Consider the following 22916-nt stretch of genomic DNA (forward strand, 5'->3'; position numbering starts at 1 on the left):
CTGTCAACTCCCCTTTCAAGGTAATAAAGCACCAAGCCATCCCAATGACATTTGTATGCAAAGGGGACATAACCCCTTTAAATTTTCAACAAACAACGTGTCATCAGAGGCAAGAAACTGACAGTCTCCAAGCAATTGCCTGGAGGGAGCTGCACGTCGGCCGTAATAAGGCCAATGAAGCCAAAATCGGAAGTGCTGGAAGGCGGCAGCCGGGTGCTGGTCCGAAAGCTGCCGAGCAGCGGGCCCGGCCTCAACCCGCATCCGTTATTAAACTCGAGCCCCAAGAGTCGGGTTTCTAACTTTAAAAGGTCTAATTCGAGTTAAAACAAATGGATTAGAGAAGGATGTTTATCAACATTACAGCAGAAAACAAATGGAGCAACTTTTTAAATAAAAAAAAAAGTAATGCTGAACATGCAGAACAAGTACACACCTAAAATTAGCAAACTCCGAATTAACAAGTGCAACCCCAAATGGATTAGCTAGCGGTTAAAAGTGAAATAAGGAGGGAAAACGACCTCTACAAATCCTGCAGGGAGAAAGGAGAAGGGGATCACCGGGATGAATATAGGATTACGGAGAAACAAGTCAGACAGGTCGTCGTCGTACGTGTCTTCACACTGTTCCCTTTGGGGAACTGTATGAAGTGGTGGAAGGATTTCTGGCCGCGATTAATGCTCCTTCTGTGACCATAACCATCTTCGTACCAGCCATTAGGGTGGTTAGTCCTATGGCGGGAGGGTTTTACGGGCTCCGGGGGGGGGGGGGGGGGGCACCCACGGACGCAAGTATCCCGCTGGATGTCAACCCAGAATTTAGAGCCGGAGCTCCGACTCCACTTGCCAGGATTGTCTGGAGCGGGGTTTGAAACCCTACGCTTTCTGGCCCAGTGGCGGGGATGCTACCGCTACGCCAAAGGCCCACTCCGTCAGACAGGTGATCAGAAGAGATAAGAGAGCCCAAGAAAAAAACACAGCTGTAGAGGCAAGAAATAAAAATAAAACAAAATCCAGCACTAAAATAGCAAGAAGGCTGTCAAGGAAGAGGTGAGTAGAATGTTTTAAGATGCAAAAGGAGAGGAGCACAGGATTCTGAATGATTACTTCCTCCAGCCAATAGAGCAGGGTGGGGAGAGGTAAATAGAGTGGGAGGAGGCTCATGTAGAACACAGTCCAGTTGGGCCGAATGGCCTGTTTCTGTGCAGTGAAGTCTATGTAATTCTGGATAGATTAATTAAGATGAGCCAAATGGCCTTCCTCATCCCTAAGTATCTTGTGATTTTACTCACTAGGCCTTTGGGGAGTCAAAACGTATTTTTTCTAAGAATATTTCAATAATCAGGAAATACTTCAGTGCTAGGAATGTTTATTTCTTTTCCTCTCCCTGAGCTGTGAGGCTGTGAATTCTGACCGAACTGCAGGAAACCTGCATTCCTGCCTCCCTCGGTCTGAACTTGCTAGTTATTCTCACCTTCTCACCAGTTTGTGAAAATATAATACTGTTTGGATAAAATCAATCCATGAGGAGCAATGTATAGACTCTTACAGTATCTGCCAAGCCACCATTTTCTGATTCAGCCTTTCACCATGTGTGTGTGTGTGCGGCTGAGAATCATTCACTTCCATTTCCGTCTCCAGTCCACTCCGTCTGCACTCACACATTCTAAAATGCTTAATGTAAAAAACAGTGGCTTCCCCCCACTTTATAGCAAACTTGCTGATGTTTAAAAAAAAATAAAAACATGAGTAACATACTGATCTCCTCAAACTAATGTTAATACTCATATTGTATTGTGGTTTAAATAACTGTGCAGAGATATAAGTGTTAGAATTTTATTAGATGTTGTAAAGGTATTTTGCAGATGATGTTGAAATCTCCTGCATACACCTTCCGATTGGAAATCAGATTCAGGATTTTAAAAAATTCTAACAGAGCAGCTTCCATTTCAGTTCCCTACATTCCTGGCGTTATTCAACAGATGAGGCCCTACTTGTCTCAAGATTTTGTGTTTACGTTTTAAAATTCGGAATCTTGCTTCTCACCTTCCACTGCATTCTGCTCACCAACACTTCCCTCCCCCCCCGCTGTACTCCATTACTTCCTCCTTCCACCACCGTGCGACACACCCAAACCCCTTCCCACCGTGCTCAATGTGCAGGCTCCTTCCCACTTTTTAAAATTTGTTCTAGGGATGTGGGTGATGCTGGCAAGGTCGCATTTACTGCCAATTCTTGGTTTCCCCCGAGAAGGTGGTGGCGAACCTTCTCCTTGACCCACTGTAGTCCTTGTGGTGATGGTGCCCCCACAATGGTGTTAAATAGAGAATTGCAAGATATTGACCCAGCAACGTTGGAGGAACAGTAATATATATCCAACTCAAATTGGTGTGTGACTTGGAGGTGATGGTGTTCCCACAACATTGTTGTTTTTGTCTTACTTGGTGGTAGAGATCACAGGGGAAGATGGTGCTATCAAAGTAACCTTGGTGAGTTGCTGCTGTGCATACTGCAACCATAGTGTGCCTGTTATAAAGGGGTGGATATTGAGTCCAGCGGCAGAGATCAAGCAAACTGCTCTGTCCTGGATGGTGTTGAGCTTCTTGAGTGTTGCACTCATCCACGCGAGCGGTGAGTATTCCATCACGCTCACGATTTGAGACTTGAGTCAGGAGGTGAGCCACACTCATAGAGTAACCAGCCTCTACCCTGCTCCTGTAGCCATGGTGTTGATATGGCTGGTCCAGTTAAGCTTCTGGCCAATGGTGGCTTGGTGATAGTAATGCCATTAAAGATCAAGGGGAGATGGCTGGGCTTATTCTTGCTTAAGATGGTCGTTACCTGGCACTTGTATTGCACAAATGTTACCTGCCACTTGTCAACTCCACTCCCAGCCCCTTCCCAATGCACTCCACTTCCCTGCTGTGCTGTGCTTCCCAGAATTGGACATGATTGGACTTCACAACTCAAACTCATTTGCATAATCACAAATGCAAAATCTGCCATGAACCAGCGCAATCGGGCAGCGTTCTGGAACGGAATTGATTTTTTTTTTTCTCGCAATAAAAAATATTCTTTGATGTATTTAAGTGTGGTAACCTGGTGCAGTTTATTAATACAGCTGAAAAAGGGTTTATCACTAAAAATAAACATTTTTATTATGAGTGTCGAGTCCACCACCTGTGAGTAACCTGATTTTAAATAACTGAAAATGACTTTTAAAAAAACTGTACAGAACCATTTGCTAGATTCATTGGTGTGCACTAGTCAGTTTCTCAGTAAATTAAATATTTTTTTAATACTAACATTTTTTTTAAACATGCCTACTAGTGCCCTAACGCCTAAACAACCCCAGCTTAACTTGAAGAGCCTTCTCGACAGGCCGCAAACGGGCGCAATGAGCAGAAACTCGCCATGCTGATTAATTTGATCTGGGCGCATGGTCAGTTCTGTGGGTGGGGCCGGATTCCAGGGCCACGTTTTTTAAACCATCGCAAAAAAAAATCGCGGAAACTCGATTTGCGCCGGACATAACTTGTGCTTGATATTCCTCGATTTTTTTTTTTCCCACTGGTTTGGCCAATTTTAGCGGAAACTCTACCCCATATCTATATCTAGGTGGTGGAACCAAGAACAGCCAGATCAAAGAAAGTTCAAAATATCTTTATGGATGGAAGATTCCTGCTTCTGCCTGTCACATCATCATGGCTTTGGAGTGAGACCAAAGTTTAAAATGTCCAACAGTTTCAGAATGGGGCACGTGGTTTCCGAAAACATAAAATCTTCAGTAACTTTTTTATTTCTGAAACACGCCCTGTTTTTTTGCCCTTTAATTAATTCCTTCTCTTTAGGAGTTTATTTTTAAAAGCCGAACATTCCTATAATTATGTCTCTGGGTTTCATTCTGGTTTGTGAAACCACTACCCTCCCTTTGCTTTATATGAAGAAAATAAATTCAGTGCAAGGTGAGGTTACTGTTAGTCAGCATTGTGTACCCTGGCTGTCAAAGTACAGCAAAGTATAACTATTAAAGAGTTTTATCCTTCTATTGGCAAGCTTCTCACTTCTCCAGCCAAGCTACAGTGCTCTTGGTACATGTCGTGGGGCAGGAGAGGCAAAAAGCTATTGAAAACTTGATTTATATGTCAGGAGTGGCACTGCAATAAGTCACTGATGGACTAACATTCGGCAAACCTGTATTTCTCTATTAAAAGCCCCTTAATGGGAGAATTTATTTAAAGGGAAAAGTTTTGCCAAGGAAGGGGCATATTCCCTTTAAAACCTACTGTTTGAGTAACACTTGAAACACTGAAATAACAACAGAAAATGCTGGAAATACTCAGCAGGCCAGGCAGCATCCGTGGAGAGAGAAACAGAGTTAACGTTTCAGGTCTGGGACCCTTCATCAGAACTGGAAAAAGCTGGAGATGTAACAGATATTAAACAGGTGCAGAGACAGGCGGGGGGGGTGGTTAGGAGGGGAGGAAGGAATTGAAAGAATACCCTGTACTTTTGTAAGAGGCAGGAAAGATAAAATGTTGCAAATGGGAATGGCAAAAATCATACTGCATGAAAAATAGGGGCAGGGATAATTATCTGAAATTGTTGAACTCAATGTTGAGTCTGGCAGGCTGCAAAGTGCCCAATCGAAAGTCGACTCCCACAGCTACCTGGACTACACTTCCTCCCACCCCGCTTCCTGTAAGGACTCTATTCCATTCTCCCAGTTTCTCCGTTTCCGCCGCGTCTGTTCTGACGATGCCACCTTCCATACTAGTGCTTCCGACATGTCTTCCTTTTTCCTCAACCGAGGATTCCCCTCTACCGTGGTTGACACGGCCCTTGACCGTGTCCGTTCTATTTCCCGCACTTCTGCTCTCACCTCCTTCCCCTCCCTCCCAGAACCATGATAGGGTTCCCCTTGTCCTCAGCTTTCACCCCACCAGCCTCCACATTCAACGGATTATCCTCCACCATTTCCGCCACCTCCAACGTGATCCCACCACCAAACACATCTTCCCCTCACCTCCCCTTTCAGCATTCCGAAGGGACCGCTCCCTCCGCGACACCCTGGTCCACTCCTCAATCACCCCCAACAGCCCTTCTCCTTCACCTGGCACCTTCCCGTGCACCGCAGGAGATGCAACACATGCCCTTTTACTTCCTCCCTTCCCACTGTCCAGGGCCCCAAACACCCCTTCCAGGTGAAACAGCGATTTACTTGTACTTCTTGCAATTTAATATACTGTATTCGCTGCTCACGATGCAGTCTCCTCTACATTGGGGAGACCAAACGCAGATTGGGCGACCGCTTTGCAGAACACCTCCGTTCAGTCCGTAAGGGTGACCCTGAGCTTCTGGTCGCCTGTCACTTTAATTCACCGCTTCACTCCCACTCTGATCTCTCTGTCCTCGGGTTATTGCATTGTTCCAATGAAGCTCAACGTAAGCTCGAGGAACAGCAACTCATCTTTCGAGTGGGCACTTTGCAGCCTGCCGAACTCAACATTGAGTTCAACAATTTCAGATAATTATCCCTGCCCCTATTTTTCATGCAGTATGATTTTTGCCATTCCCATTTGCAACATTTTATCTTTCCTGCCTCTTACAAAAGTACAGGGTATTCTTTCAATTCCTTCCTCCCCTCCCCCACTGTCTCTACACCTGCTTAATATCTGTTACATCTCCAGCTTTTTCCAGTTCTGATGAAGGGTCCCAGACCTGAAACGTTAACTCTGTTTCTCTCTCCACAGATGCTGCCTAGCCTGCTGAGTATTTCCAGCATTTTCTGTTGTTATTTCAGATTTCCAACATCTGCAGTATTTTGCTATTATACTTGAAACACTGGTTCGTCTATTTGTTGTATTACTTGTTTGGAGTTCAGATTTATTCCACAAGGTAAGAGTTAACACTGTGTGGACTGCAAAAGCATTTCTGCCCCAAAATCAGAACTCTGGCAAGATTAGGATTCTCTCTATTTCTTGTAGGAATATACAATTAATCATAAAATGGAGGTCCAGCAGCATACTGTACTAGTGTAGGATACAGACTCGTGTCCACAATTCTCCACGTGCAGAGTTTCGGATTTCAGTCAGGAGTAGGCTCCAACTAGAGGCTCTCCCATTTCATCTAGTGCCCAATTATAGAGCACCATCGGTAGGGAATTGGGAACTGTGCATGTTTAATTGTTGCCTCTTTTTGTTGTTGTTTTGACAGTGGAGCACAATGAAGATATTTTTCACCATAAGGCACAGTGGAAAGAATTTAAGTTTGATTTAACACAGATTCCTCAAGGGGAAATGGTAACTGCAGCAGAGTTTAGGATCTACAAAGGAGCAAATGACCATTTCCATGGAAACATGACCCTTCACATCACTATTTACCAAGTGCTGCAAGAGCTCCAGGACAGGTTAGTGCATATTAATATTAGTGCTCATGTAGCCATATAACCTGTGGTTTACAACAGTGGGAATGTGTCCTCCTCCCCCTACTAAAGAATGCTGCATTACCTGATAACATTTTCAAAAGATTCTTTCCCAGGTAGTTTTCCCCCCTATCTCTCCTGAAGGCATTGGCTGAGGTACATTCTACAGGTGCTGCCACTGTTCATGTGCAGTAAGCGGGGGTAATTTTGACTTTGTCCCATAGTGTGAAACGACTTGCCAGCCTGTTTTACATCGCTCCTGGAAATGGAAATAAAAATCTGGAGAGATGTAAAACGGGCTGCCGGTTCGCTATCAGCCGAGTTACACTATCGCACAGAATCAAAAATTACCCCCAGTGAGAGCAGGCTCTTCAACCTCCAGGAGCATCACAGTTGAGCCTGATCTTGTCCTTTACCTGACATCCACACACACACACACCAGCAGGGCTCACTGGAAGCCAATCAGGAACAGGAACTGAGGCCAATTTTTCCCTCCCCAACCCAGAGTTAGAGAGGCTGACTGGGAGCCCTGATTTCTGGCCTGGCTGGGGCCAGCTGACTCCGGGAACCTGGGACCCTTTCTGGTGCAGAAGGCTCAGAAACTCATTCCTTGTACCAGCTGAACCATTAGGTTGACCCATTTCAGAACATCCTTCAGTGAGTATGTTTTACAAAATAACATGCTGCTCTTACCACTGATGTAGCTCTAGCGTTCCCAAGACAATATTTTAAAATAACTGTTGCTCACTTAGATGGCCTATTGTCCACATCGGTGCACCAGAACACTGAGCTATGGAGTGGCAGGACATGGGTCACTTGGGAGGAGATGGTAAGCAGAGAAAGAGGTGCTTACTCATAGGCAGGGAGTCAAACTGAAGGATGTCAGCCCAGTCCAGAATTGTGCGTGTTGGAGCAGTTGGTTCCAGAGGTCACTGACCGAGAAGCCTATGCAAATAATCAAAATGAAATATATTTAGCAAAACAACTGGGAGGAAAAGTCGTTCAGCAGCATGTTGACTTTGAAGTGATGTAGACATAGCTCATTTTTCAAAAATAAATGCTAGAAATGAAAGAAAAAGCTTGATTAACATTTTGGGTGGGACTCTTCATCAGAGCTGTTATTTGCATTTCTGTTTCTTTTTATAACTGTTATTCAGTAAGCTGGCACCTCCCCTCATCAGACCCAACAAAACGTTTATTGAAAATAGCACTTCCTGGGTAGAGTAAGCAGCAGAGATAAAATTATGGGATCAAAGGACTTTAAGTGAGGCAGTCTAGTCATTCGTGCTGAGAGCTCGTCTGGCAGGCAGACAGTCGAAAGTTCAGGTCCCAGGGCTCGCTGACCTCTGGATGAGTTTTCAGGCTGTTTTTCAGCCCCGTTCACCGTGCAGCATGGAGTTGTCCTCCTCAAAAGGGGAGGGATAAACTTACTCCAATAACATTGATTGGGGTCATGCCAGCTGCACAGAGGAGGATTTGTGGTGGCGGAAAGCTTATGGATGAAGTGAACTCAAATTTAAACATTAGTAAAATATTAAAAAATCAACCTTTCTTATTTGGTTTTCCTTATTTGATTTACATTTTCAAGCTGGACTCCCACATCCAGTATGACTGCCCACAGGCCATGACAATGGATGATATCAGCTGTTCTATAGCCAATTCGCTCCCATGCCAGAATTTGAATGGTGTGGTGAGAGATTCTGTGTCAGCAAATGCTTGGTCCTTCTCCCCACCCCAACAGCAACCTGGTCAAACTTGCTATCTGGGAAACTCGGAGTCCTAATAATAAGTAAAACTGGGATTCAAACTCTGGCGTTTAAGTCATGAAGCAACATTCTGCAGCCATGGTACTTGGAGCAATAGGGTAAAGTTTACACTTTTGCATTCCAAGTGCAAAGCCTTGCCCACTGGGAGTGGATATTGGGAAATCGCATACCGGCTCTGGTTTGCCATCAACAGAAAATCCGGGCAGCCTGCGTCTAATTTCCTGATACACGCTCCCAGAGGAATGAAGCTTCGCACTAAGAACGCAAAGTGGAAAATCAGCCCTGTGTGCTGGGATGATCAATCTTTGGAGTAGTTTCCAGCAGCAGAACTCTTTTTTGCAGCATTTAATAAATAATGATTCTTTTAAAAATAAAGTATGTTCCTGTGGTACTGTAATGAATATATGATGAGATACCCTAGACGTTTGGAGTCCTGGTTTTAAAACGAAAATGTTCAGGTGAGAGCAAATATGTCCACTTGTTCCAATAGGGTTCGAGCATTAAATCAGTGACATTTGGGGGATTTTAATTATGGTGCACTGCTCCTTTAATTGACCCAATAAAGTAAAAGGAAAATGCAACCTTGTTGTATTTTTATTTCACGTGGAGATGCTGCAGTGGTCCCCAAGGGGTTAATCAAGAAAGGACAACTGAAAACTATAAGCTGGAAGTTTGTTACAATGGACTGTGTTGTATGTAAAAATGTGGTGAGTTTAAAAATAGTTGGGAGGAAATAGCTGGCAATAATGCCAGGAATGGTCAATTACTGGGCTGGGATTTGATGGAGTTTTGAGAATGGAGCTCAGGCGGAATGGAAATGAAGGAGAGACTCGGGAGGGCTAGGGGTTGAAATTGCTAGCGGGGAGAAAGTGGGCGCGATTCTGACAGTTGGAGTCTGGGCAGCTGTTCTGGGGGAGGCAGTTCTTGCCTTTTTTTCAACAAAATAACATTTTTAGCTCACAACCCTGAATGATAATATCTAAAGTCGAGCTAAAGTCTCCCCCACCCCGCCCCCAATGCTCTGGTGGCTGGTAAGTATGGTTAATGAAACACATCCTTCAATATTAACAGGATAGTCCTGAATCTGCATAACTGCACGTACTGCAGGTCAGTAAAGCCTCAGCTTGAGATAGCGACGGAAAGTGTCTCTGAAGTACTGCTGGATCTGTCTCAGTCCTCGGTTGACAGCTCGTGTTAACTGTCTGAGAGATTCCATTGATCTGCCAATCTCTGCAGTGTTCCTCCACCCAAGGTCTGAGGTGCCACACTCAGCACATTCTGTTACCTCGTCATCTCAGTACTTGAACTTGGAACTCTGCATAACATCAATCAGAATCCATCAGTTTGTTCTACCCACATGCACAGTTGTTCAGAAGTCCTTCTCAAAAGGATTTGATAAAATAATGTTCAGGACTGAATATGGGATAATGAAGAAAACTCTCACAAAAGCATATTTGTGACTCTAATCCCCATACATTTCTTTAATATATAAATGTCCACTAGCCTGCCTTTTAAATTATACTTTTGTTCCCAATAGCTGCCACGTGCATTCCTGATTGGTGCTAACATTTACTTCCTGTTGTCAAGCTTCCACTTGCTCAAAATGCTCCTCACTCCCATCCTCAACAACTTGTATTTATATAGCGCCTTTAATGAAATAAAACGTCCCAAGGCGCTTCACAGGAGCGTTATAAAACAAAATTTGACACTGAGCACATAAGGAGTATTATGTCCGTGTGTAATTGAGACACGGACTGCAGGAGTTGGTTACAACAGGTCTTTACTGAGTGGAGACAAACTGGAACTACTATGCAAAAGTTACTACGCAGGCTTATATACAGGGGTGGTCACTACTGGTACTGCAGTATACAGGGGCTGCAGAATATAGTTCCTTCTGCAAAGTACATACACTACAATTCCTCCCCTTTTAGCTAAACAGTACATAACATTCGATTAATAATTAAATAACATATTTACAATTACAGTTGCTAGATACATTAGCTGAAGTTAAGCAATTATAAGTTCAGTCTTTGAGGAGGCTTCCTGATTCTGTCTGGATAACGCCTCTTTGGGGTATCAGGTTCTTCTGGCAAAGTTGATTCGGGATCAACGTCGTTGTTTGGTTCGTCTGCTTCCAATATCACCGATTCTGAGGTAGATGCAATTGGTACTTCGGTTTCATCACCAGGTGTATCGGATCGTGGTGTGGAATTGACGTTTTCCAGTGACTCTAGAATCTGGTCAGCATGGCGTCTTACAATGCTCTCTCCAACATCCACGGTATACATTAGGGGTCCTTGCCATGTGCAGATCGTTCCTGGCTGCCATTTCTCTGTGCGGTAGTCCCGGGCCAAAACTGGTTGACCTATCTTAAAACTCCTGGTCGGCCTTTCATTCATATTCTGAAACTGCCTGTTCTCCACATCTCTTCTGATGTTTGGCTTAACCAAATCCAAGTGGCATCGTAGTCTTCGATTGAAGAACATCATGGCTGGAGTTTGGTTGGTAACCGCATGTGTCGCATTCCGGTAGGCAAACAAGAAGTTATCCACCTTGTGTTGTAGGGGTATGTCTTCATTACACATTGCCTTGATAGCTTTCTTGAATGTTTGAACGAACCTCTCAGCCAATCCATTGGTGGCTGGATGATATGGGGCGGATGTGTAATGCTTAACACCATTGTTCTTTAAGAACCTCAGGAACTCTTCAAACACAAACTGTGGTCCATTGTCGGAGCAAATCTGTTCAGGCAGCCCATTTCTGGCGAATATGGTTCGTAAGACTGTGATAGTTTTTTCTGTGGTGGTTGAGGACATTTTTATTACCTCTGGCCACTTTGAATGTGCATCCACCGCAATTAAAAACATCGAGTCCATAAATGGACCAGCAAAATCAATGTGCACCCTTTGCCATGGAGATGAGGGCCACTCCCATGGATGTAGAGGGGCTTGTGGTGGGGCGTTTTGGACCTTCTGGCATCCTGTACAGCTTTTGGTCATCTCTTCGATTTCTCTATCGATTCCCGGCCACCACACAAACGCTCAGGCTTAGTTCTTCATTTTTACCCCTCCCAGATGACCCTCATGAAGCTCATTGAGCACTCTATCCTTCAATTTGGGTGGAATTACTACTCTGGATCCACACATCAAGGTTCCTCTGCACACTGACAGCTGTTCTCTTCTCGGCGAGAATGCTGGCAACAGTGGTTCGCCATGTGCTGGCCATCCCTTCACCGTTAAATCATAGACCCAGGAGAGTGTCGGGTCATTTCGTGTTTCCTTTTCTATGTTTGCATTCGTCACAGGTAGACATTCGACTATGGTCGAGTGGAATATCTCCACAGGATCCACTGCAGGTGCTTCTTCCACCATCGGCAACGGTAGGCGCGACAATCCATCAGCATTCCCATGCTGTTTAGTTCCTTTGTACTCGATGTCATATTGGTGTGCCCCTAGGAAAAGGGACCACCTCTGTAGCCGTTGTGCTGTCATTATCGGGACGCCCTTCTGAGGGTTGAAAATGGAGACAAGAGGTTGATGATCAGTTAGTAGAGTAAATTTCTGACCGTGCAGGTAGTGATTGAACTTCTTCACCCCCCACACCAGGCTGAGGGCCTCTGTCAATCTGGGCGTAGTTACGCTCGGCTGAAGTTAACGAGCGTGCCGCAAAAGCTATCGGCCTCTCTGAACCATCAAGGAATTTATGTGACAGTACCGCTCCAATGCCGTAGGGAGACGCATCACACACCAGTCTTATCGGTAGTGATGGGTTGTAGTGAGCCAATACTTCTCTTGAAGTGATTAGGTCTTTACTCTTCTGAAAGGCCCGCTTACATTCATCGCTCCATTTCCATGCTACTCCAGTTTGTAGTAGGGCGTTCAGTGGGTGCAGAATTGTGGACAAATTCGGCAAAAACTTATGGTAGTAATTCACCAATCCGAGGAATTACCTCAGTTGCGACACATTTTCAGGCGCTGGAGCCTTAACTACCGCTTCAATTTTGTCAGGGGACTTATGTAACCCCTCTTCATCAATCACGTGGCCACAATACGATATCTGTTTCTTAAAAAACTCGCACTTGGGGCGATTGGCTCGTAGCCCATGTTCTCTTAGTCTAGTGAGCACCTGCTCTAGGTTGGCAAGGTGTTCACTGTCATCTTCACCTGTCACTAGGATGTCGTCCAAGTAACACTGAGTCCCCGGAATCCCTTGCAGGACTTGTTCCATCGCTCTTTGCCATATCGCCGGAGCTGATGCTACTCCGAATACCAGTCGATTATACTGGTAAAGACCTTTGTGAGTGTTTATCGTGAGATACTTCCTAGAGGATTCTTCAACCTCCATCTGCAAATATGCTTGTGCTAGGTCAATTTTTGTAAAACGCTTTGTGGTAAACCACTGTTAACTCTGTACAAGTCCGGGCATGTCTCCGCCCCTGGCTCCACCCCTAAGCCCGGGTATAAAGGTGACTCACCACCCTTCCCCCGGGAGTTCTTAGGATGGATCCACTAGCAGAGGCATGCTCCAGTTCTTAGTCAATAAAAGCCTACTTCATATAAGTTCAACTCGTAGTCTTTGGTGTTGTTGATACTGCATCAATTTTATTGACTAATTTTTGACATGGAGCAAATCTTGAAGCCGGAACGTTTAGACCTGGATCCTCAAGCAGCAGATGCAGCCAATAACTTTGAACACTGGCTGAGCTGTTTCGAAGCCTTCCTGGAGGCCTCCAGCACTACCGTCACTACAGATGACGCGAAACGGCTTGTCTTGAACTCACGGGTGAGCCACCGAGTCTACTCGATCATCCGAGACGCCACAACTTACGCGGCCGCCATCGCGACGCTAAATGAACAATACGTGAGGCCTGTTAACGAGGTCTACGCCAGACACCTCCTGGCTACCCGAAAACAGCGCCCCGGGGAATCGGGCGCCGAATATTTACTGGCACTGAGAGTCCTCGGCCGGGACTGTAATTACAAAGCGGTGACGGCCAAGGAATGCACGGAAGACCTGATCCGAGACGCCTACGTAGCCGGCATCAGGTCCAACTATACTCGGCAGAGGCTGCTGGAACAGAGGGGGCTCGACCTGCAGAAGACGGTGGCCCTCGCTAACTCGTTAGACGTGGCCCTCCAGAACATGGACGCCTACCCCCCTGACCGGATGGCCACGTGGATGTCACGGGAGCAGCCATCTTGGGACCCGGTAAAGCCACAAGCCGCCAGCAGCCCAACTACAGCTGCAATGACCAGAGGCCAGAAATGCTACTTCTGCGGCCAGGCCAAGCACCCCAGACAGCAATGCCCAGCAAAGGACGTGACCTGCTCCAAATGCGGCAAGAAAGGCCACTACGCGAGAGTGTGCAGGGCGAAATCGACCCCCAATTCCAGCAGCGCCGCGTGTGAACCGTACAGGCCGCCATTTTGGACCCCACCAACCACGTGTGAGCCGTGCGGGCCGCCATTTTGGGCACCACCAGCCACGGGGGAGCCGCCATCTTGGACACCATTTCGGGACCAGGCCCCCGGCGCGGGCGAATACTACAGCGACCCACCGACCTCGACGATGGCCTCCATCACCCTGGACCAATCTAGGCCCCATCAACTAGCCAGGTCCATGATGAACGTAAAGGTAAATGGTCATGCCACAAATTGCCTTTTCGACTGCGGAAGCACGGAGAGCTTCATCCACCCCGACACGGTGCGACGCTACTCCCTATCGGTTATGCACACACGCCACCAGGTCTTTATGGCCTCAAAGTCCCATACGGCGGACGTCGGCGGCTACTGTGTAGCGACTCTGACAGTGAACGGCGTGGAGTACAGAGATTTTAAATTCCTCGTCCTGCCACAGCTCTGCGCTCCCGTACTGCTAGGATTAGACCTCCAGTGCCATCTGGAGAGCGTCATGATGGCATATGGTGGGCCCCTGCCCCCACTTACAGTCTGCAGAATTTAAACACGGCGCCGCGCAAAGTATGCAGCCTGTCCACCCTGAAGGTCAAACCCCCCCCCCCCCCGTTGTTCGCTAACCTCGCCAAAGACTGCAAGCCAATTGCTACTAAAAGCAGGCGGTACAGTGCCGGGGATAGGAGCTTTATTAAATCAGAAGTAGAAAGACTCCTGAGGGAAGGGATTATCGAGGGCAGCACCAGCCCATGGCGAGCCCAAGTGGTGGTAGTAAAGACCGGCGAAAAACAGCGCCTGGTTATTGATTACAGCCAGACGATCAATCGATACACGCAATTAGACGCATACCTACTTCCCCGCATATCTGACATGGTCAACCAGATAGCACAATACCGGGTATTCTTGACGATTGACCTGAAGTCGGCATACCACCAGCTCCCCATCAGGCCTGAGGACCGCCAGTACACGGCCTTTGAGGCTGACGGTCGCCTCTACCACTTCCTCCGAGTCCCCTTCGGCGTCACCAACGGGGTCTCGGTCTTCCAAAGGGAGATGGACCAGATGGTTGACCAGAACGCGCTGCAGGCCACCTTCCCCTATCTAGACAACGTCACCATCTGCGGCCATGACCGGCAGGACCACGACGCCAACCTAGAAAAATTCCTCCATATGGCCCAACGGCTGAATCTGACATACAACAGAGAAAAATGTATGTTCCGCACCGCGCGCCTCGCTATTCTTGGCTGCGTGGTGGAAAACGGAGTCATCGGCCCCGACCCCGACCGAATGCGCCCCCTCCTGGAACTACCCCTCCCCCACTGCCTAAAAGCCCTGAAGAGATGCCTAGGGTTCTTCTCTTACTACGCCCAGTGGGTGCCCAACTATGCGGACAAAGCCCGGCCCCTCATCAAGTCAACCTCCTTCCCCCTGATGGCAGACGCCCATGCGGCCTTCACCCTCATAAAAGAGGACATTGCGAAGGCCACAATGCATGCAGTGGATGAGTCCATCCCTTTCCAAGTGGAGAGCGATGCATCCGACTTCGCCCTAGCCGCAACCCATAACCAGGCGGGGAGACCCGTGGCCTTCTTTTCACGGACCCTCCAGGGCCCCGAAATTCGACACTCCTCAGTCGAGAAGGAGGCCCAGGCGATAGTGGAGGCTGTACGGCACTGGAGGCATTACCTGGCCGGTAAACGTTTCACCCTGCTCACTGACCAACGGTCAGTAGCATTTATGTTTAACAACAGACAAAGGGGGAAAATCAAAAATGATAAGATATTGCGGTGGAGGATCGAGTTATCCACCTACAACTACGATATCTTATACCGGCCCGGGAAACTCAATGAGCCCCCAGACGCCCTATCCCGTGGGACATGTGCCAACGCACAAGTCGATAGGCTACGGACCCTCCACAATGATCTCTGCCACCCGGGGGTCACCAGGTTCTTCCACTTTATTAAAGCTCGCAACCTGCCTTACTCCATCGAGGAGGTCAGGACCATGGTCAGGAACTGCCAGGTCTGCGCCGAATGCAAACCGCATTTTTATAGGCCAGACAGGGCACACCTGATTAAAGCCACCCGCCCCTTCGAACGTCTCAGCGTCGATTTCAAGGGGCCCCTTCCCTCCTCTGACCGCAACACGTACTTCCTCAATATTATTGACGAGTACTCCCGTTTCCCCTTCGCCATCCCCTGCCCGGACATGACCAGCGCCACAGTCATCAGGTACCTCAATGACCTGTTCGCCATATTTGGCTTCCCCAATTACATCCACAGCGACAGGGGCTCGTCGTTCATGAGCGACGAGCTGCGCCAGTACCTGCTCGAGAAGGGCATAGCCACGAGCAGGACTACCAGCTACAACCCCCGGGGTAACGGACAGGTAGAGAGGGAGAACGCAACGGTGTGGAAGACCGCCACGCTCGCCCTAAAATCCAAGGGCCTCCCAATCTCCCGCTGGCAAGATGTCCTCCCCGATGCGCTCCACTCCATACGATCACTGCTCTGTACTGCCACAAATGCCACCCCTCACGAGAAGATGTTCGTCTTCCCCAGGAAATCCACCTCGGGGACATCACTACCGCCATGGCTGACGTCTCCGGGACCCGTCCTGCTCAGGAAACACGTGAGGAGCCATAAGATGGACCCCCTGGTCAAAAAGGTTCACCTCCTCCACGCCAACCCACAGTATGCCTACGTGGCGTATCCTGACGGGCGGGAGGACACAGTCTCAATTCGAGACCTCGCACCCTCAGGTACCACCCGAAACACCATCGATCACCATCCACTACCTCCACCCACCACCACTACCCACGACGCACCACCGGGGTGTCTACCACGAACTGACGACATGCCGGTGCCATTCCTACCCCGAGAGGACGACACGCCAGTGCGCCGTCCCACGCGAGAAGCGGCCGCGGGCAAAGAACCGCCGCAACCGGCACCACGAAGATCATTACGGCAGACAAGACCCCCGGAGAGACTTTTGAAACACTTCACCCCGCCGGACTCTTTTTTAAACGAGGGGTGAATGTGGTAAACCACTGTTAACTCTGTACAAGTCCGGGCATGTCTCCGCCCCTGGCTCCACCCCTAAGCCCGGGTATAAAGTTGACTCACCACCCTTCCCCCAGGAGTTCTTAGGATGGATCCACTAGCAGAGGCATGCTCCAGTTCTTAGTCAATAAAAGCCTACTTCGTATAAGTTCAACTCGTAGTCTTTGGTGTTGTTGATACTGCATCACGCTTCCCTCCAGATAGTGAGGCGAAAATGTCTTCTATCCTCGGGAGAGGATATTGTACTGTGTGAAGGACTGGGTTCACCGTCACCTTGAAGTCCCCACAGATGCGAACCTTCCTTGGCTCCTCAGACTTATTGTTTAACGTTTTCTTCATGACAGGAACGATGGGTGTCGCCCACTCGCTCCAGTCTACCTTAGATAACACGCCTGCATTCTCCAGATTCTCCAGCTCTGCCTCGACGGCTGGGCGAATTGCATACGGTACCGGTCTTGCTTTGAAAAACTTGGGAATTGCATTCTCTTCTATTTTTATCGAGGCGGTTACGCCTTTAAGAGTTCCCAGTTCTTGTTGAAATACCTCTTTGGCGTTAGCTAAGATTTTTGACAATCGTCCAGGTGTGACGTCGTCATCCTTTTTACCAGCCACCGTCAGTGCCTGAATGGAGTGCCAGTCTAAACTTATCTTTCTGATCCATTCACGTCCCAATAATGGTGGTCCATCATCTTGCAGTATGTACAGATACAATTTCTGTATTTCCTTGCCGTTGTATTCGACAGGCACCCTTATTTTCCCTCTGGGGTATACTTTCTGCACCGTATACGTCTTCAAGACAATGGATGTCTCTTTCAAGGGTATGTGTGAGATTAGCCGCTCGTAGTCGCGTCGATTCATGATGGTCAGGGCTGATCCTGTATCCAATTCCATTTTGACTTGGGACCCTGCTATCGTGAGGGTGACCCACATGGTTCAGTGATCCTCTTTTGCGATTACGTTGTGAAGTTTGAGACAGCTTAGTCTCTTGTTCCCGGATTCACTATCGCTCTTCTGGTCTTCGGAACTACTGTCCGTCATCTTTTGTACTTTCCTGTACTGTTCCTTAGTAGCCTTTTTGTTGTCGTTAGTCTTCTTCCCAGACCTGCAAACTCGTGCAATGTGTCCCATCTTTCCGCAATGCCTGCATATTTTGTCCTTGGACCAGCAGTCCTTCTGGTCATGGGTTGTTCTGCCGCAGCGATAACATTTTTCAAATCCCCGTGTCATTTCGTGGGTGCCGTATTCCTGTGGCTTTTGCTGTATTTCCGCAGCTCCCCTTGCTGCTGCTTCGTACGATACTGCCACGCTGAAAGCCTTATCTAGCGTCAGCTCTTTCTCTGAGAGTAACCTCTTCTGGGTTCCTTCACTCAGGAGTCCACAGACAAATTTGTCCCGTAGAGTATCTGTCAGTCCTGCTCCGAACTGGCAGTGCTTTGATAGCTTGCATAGTTCCGTAAGGTAATCAGCATTGCTCTCATCTTTATGCTGATTTCTCCTGTGGAATTTAAATCTTTCTGCTATCAGCAGCGGTGTAGGATTTAGGTGTTCCTGTAGGATATCAACAATTTCGTTAAAACTCTTTGCCATCGGTTTGGCCGGAGTGATCAGGTTCCGCAATAGGCCGTACGTTCTTGCGCCCATTATGTTTAGTAGTACCGATGCCTTTTTCTCATCGGCTACTTCGTTTGCCTTGCAATATACTTCGACTCTTTCCACATACGTGGTCCAGTCTTCTATTGCATTATCGAAGGCAGTGATATTGCCAGTCTTCGGCATCTTGGAAATCTAAGATGGCGCCTCCCGCGCTTTGCCTTCTTCCCCGATTTAACAAAATGGCGCCTCCCGCGCTTTGCCTTCTTCCCCGCTGGATTAAGATGGCGCCTCCCGCGCTTTCCGTCTTCTCCGCTGCTGCTAGCGCTGTTGCTGGCGTTTTATGCCTTGATGGCGACGCCCTATGGTCTTCGCGCACTTCCCCCCCGCGCTGCTGCTAACGCCGCTCTCCGCGGTTCCCGTGGCAAACTGCAGCTCCTCGCGGCTTTCTGCGCTTCTAATTTCTTTTATTTTCCCGTCGTCAGAGCAACCCTACGGGACACTTTCCTCCCTCTTCTCGGGTCTGTACGCTGCCCGGCTTCGTAACACCGGCCTGTGTGCTCCACCCTCTCTCTCTCTCTCCTCTTCCCGACAACGCTGCTCGGCCCCGTTGAAAAGCCACCCGATCGAGCTCTAGCCCGCCGCAGCCCAGGAAGGATTAGTGTACTACCTGCCACCAGCCCGATTAGCTGGAACACCATAGACAGGATAACCAAGCCCCGCTCTCGACAGCCTTTCCTGCAAATCTTCAACTCCGATGAATCAGAGACGGTTGCCCACAGTCGACGCCCATTTCTTCTGTTTGTTTTTTTTTCTTTCTTCCTTCTGGCCTCGACCTCTAACAACTTCGCTTCAGGGATGGATCCCCATGAGGTGGTGCAGAACTGTAGGTCAGTTCGGATCTGCTCGTCGCCAGTCCGTGTGTAATTGAGACACGGACTGCAGGAGTTGGTTACAACAGGTCTTTACTGAGTGGAGACAAACTGGAACTACTATGCAAAAGTTACTACACAGGCTTATATACAGGGGTGGTCACTACTGGTACTGCAGTATACAGGGGCTGCAGAATATAGTTCCTTCTGCAAAGTACATACACTACAAGGAGATATTAGGGCAGATAACCAAAAGTTTGGTCAAAGAGGTAGGTTTTAAGGAGCGTCTTAAAGGAGGAAAGTAAGGTAGAGAGGCTTAGGGAGAGAATTCCAGAGCTTAGGGCCTTCACAGCTGAAAGTAAGGCCGCCAATGCTGGAATGATTAAAATCGGGGATGTGCTGTGGTAAACCACTTTTATCGTTACACTATAGTTATCACTGTTGTATTGTTATCACCGTTATCACTGTTGTATCACGATACGAGGTCGCCTCTTGTCGCGCTGTTATACCTGGGCTGACCACCTCCGACTCCGCCCATGGCTCCACCTACCTGCCCAGGTATAAAGGTAGTCGACTGGCTGGTATTCCTCCTTGTTGGACCCGATCACCCACGAGGGTGGGCTCTGTTATTTAGTCAATAAAAACCTTTAGTTACGTTCCTAACTCGTCGCTTTTTATTGGACGAATTGATAGGTATATCAATTTTATTGACTAAATTTTAAAGATGTCTACTACTGGCCAGCCAGAAGCCCTCCCAGAAGCACAGCCACACCAGCCGGCTTGGCTGCAAGCCCTCAAACCACCGTACCTGGATCTAAACCCACAGGCAGCAAACGCAGCCCTCAACTTCAAACACTGGCTGGACTGCTTCGAATCCTACCTGGAAGAATCCGGCGCCCCGCAGAGATCCAAACTAAGACTTCTGAACGCCCAAGCGAGCCCGAGAGTATACGCACTCATCCAGGACACGACTACGTACGAGGCCGCTATCAACCTACTGAAACAGCAGTACCGCAGCCCGGTAAATTACATGTACACCAGGCACCTCCTAAGATCCCGCCCGCAACAGCCAGGAGAGTCTGTAGCTGAATTTTTACGGGCGCTAAGAGCACTCGGCAGGAACTGTGACTTTAAAGCGGTGACGGCTGTTGAAAATACGGAAGATAATATCCGCGATGCCTTTGTGAAAGGCCTACGGTCCGACTACTCACGGCAAAGACTGCTTGAAGCTAAAGACCTCGACCTGGACAAAGCTGAAGCCCTCGCTCTCTCCCTGGAGGTGGCCCATCAGGACCAGGAGGCGTTTTCCAGGTACTGCTCGCGACCCTGGGACTCGGGCCCGACCCCTACCGCAATACCCTTCGCAGCGCCGCCCCCGGGACCTACCTCAGCGTCGGCGTCCCGGACCCGACCGGGCCCGCCACCCCCGGTACCGGCTCCGACATCGGGCACCCGCGATCGGGCCGCCGGCTGCTTCTTTTGCGGCCAGGAGAAGCACCCGAGGTCGCGCTGCCCAGCCAGGAACTCTACCTGCGCAACCTGCAGGAAGAAAGGCCACTTCTCTAAGGCCTGCAGGAGCGGATCTTCAGAGGCCAGCAGTGCCTCATGCGAACTGTGGGGGCGGCCATCTTCTTTCACGGCAACTGAGGCCAGCATCCCCACACGTGAGTCATGGGGACGGCCATCTTTGATCAAGGCAACCGACCCCAATAGTGCCTCATGTGAGTTATGGGGGCAGCCATCTTCTCCGCCATTTTGTCCTACCTCGTGGGAGACGCCATTTTACCCACCACGCCCGACTGCCACCGGGCCCCCGGACCCGACGACCGCCTCGCCCGCAGACGACAACGACTCGCTTACCTACACGCTAGCCTCCGTCACTCTGGATCAAGCCCGCCCACACCACCTGTCCAAGTCGATGATGGACATCAAAGTAAACGGCCACGCCACGACCTGCCTGTTCGACAGCGGAAGCACGGAGAGCTTCATCCACCCAGACACGGTGAGCCACTACTCCCTCCCTGTCCTGCCAACGCGCAACCGAATCTCGATGGCATCGAGGTCCCACGCCACGGACATTAGCGGCTACTGTGCTGTGACCTTGTCGGTTAAGGGTACAGAGTATAAAAACTTTAAACTCCTCGTCCTCCCCCAGCTCTGCGCTGCCGTCCTACTAGGGCTGGACTTCCAATCCCACCTCCAAAGTGTAACCCTAGCATACGGTGGACCCCTCCCCCCACTCACAGTCGACAACCAGCGAAGGTTAAACCGCCCACCGCGTAACACCTGCAGCCTATCCACCCTCAAGGTGCCGCCACCTTCCCTGTTCGCTAACCTCACCCCCGACTGCAAACCCGTCGCTACCAAGAGCAGGCGGTACAGCGCTGGGGACAGAGCTTTCATTAGCTCTGAGGTGCAGCGTCTCCTGAAGGAGGGCATCATCGAGGGGAGCAACAGCCCCTGGCGTGCCCAGGTCGTGGTCATTAAGACCGGCGATAAAAATCGCCTGGTCATCGACTACAGCCAGACCATAAACAGATACACCCAGCTGGACGCATACCCCCTTCCCCGCATATCTGACATGGTCAATCAGATTGCACAATACCGCGTATTCTCGACCATCGACCTTAAGTCGGCCTACCACCAACTCCCTATCCACCCCGAGGACCGCCAGTACACCGCCTTCGAGGCGAATGGGCGCCTATACCACTTCCTTAGGGTCCCCTTCGGTGTCACCAACGGGGTCTCGGTCTTCCAAAGGGAGATGGACCGGATGGTTGACCAGAACGGACTGCAGGCCACATTCCCCTACCTAGATAACGTCACCATCTGCGGCCGCGACCGGCAGGACCACGACATGAATCTGGAGAAATTCCTCCGTACAGCCCAACGGCTGAACCTCACCTACAATAAGGAGAAATGTGTGTTTAACACCTCGCGCCTTGCCATCCTTGGCTGTGTAGTAGAGAACGGACTCATCGGCCCCGACCCCGAAAGAATGCGCCCCCTCATGGAGCTACCCCTCCCCCACTGCCCTAAGGCACTTAAGAGAACCCTGGGGCTCTTCGCCTACTATGCCCAATGGGTGCCCAATTATGCGGACAAAGCCAGACCCCTCATGAAGTCCACATCCTTCCCCCTTACGGAGGAAGCGTGCGCAGCCTTCTCCCTCATTAAGGGAGACATTGCCAAGGCCACTATGCACGCAGTGGATGAGTCCATCCCCTTCCAAGTCGAGAGCGATGCATCCGACTTCGCCCTAGCCGCCACCCTTAACCAGGAGGGGAGACCGGTGGCCTTCTTCTCAAGGACCCTACAGGGCCCTGAGATCCGACACTCGTCGGTCGAGAAGGAGGCCCAGGCGATTGTGGAGGCGGTACGACGCTGGAGGCACTACCTGGCAGGCAAACGATTTACCCTCCTTACCGACCAACGTTCGGTCGCTTTTATGTTTAATAACAAGCTGAGGGGCAAAATCAAGAATGACAAGATCTTGAGGTGGAGAATCGAGCTCTCCACCTACGATTATGATATCTTGTACCGGCCAGGTAAGCTGAACGAACCCCCCGATGCTCTGTCACGAATTACATGCGCCAGCGCGCAAAGTGATAGACTTCAGACCCTCCACAACGACCTCTGCCACCCCGGGGTCACCAGACTTTACCACTTCATTAAGGCCCGCAACCTGCCCTACTCCATCGAGGAGGTCAGGACCATAACCAGGAACTGCCAGACCTGTGCCGAGTGCAAACCGCACTTCTTTAGGCCGGACAGAGCAAGCCTGATCAAGGCCAC

At 49.3% G+C, this 22916-nt stretch overlaps 1 protein-coding gene across 1 annotated transcript in view; it reads left to right on the plus strand.

The window, feature by feature from the left end:
• The window catches only part of LOC147103163 (bone morphogenetic protein 7-like), a 78043-nt gene that overhangs the window by 35816 nt on the left and 19311 nt on the right, over positions 1 to 22916 (plus strand). The window contains exon 2 of the mRNA XM_085962530.1: positions 6213 to 6405. Within this exon, the coding sequence (XP_085818656.1) occupies positions 6213 to 6405 (193 nt within the window). The remainder of the gene's footprint in view (positions 1 to 6212; positions 6406 to 22916) is intronic.

This window comes from Somniosus microcephalus, chromosome 20 (genome assembly GCF_052327205.1).
Source record: "Somniosus microcephalus isolate GS21.2 chromosome 20, FLI_Smic_1.0, whole genome shotgun sequence".
NCBI classification, from domain to species: Eukaryota; Metazoa; Chordata; class Chondrichthyes; order Squaliformes; family Somniosidae; genus Somniosus; species Somniosus microcephalus.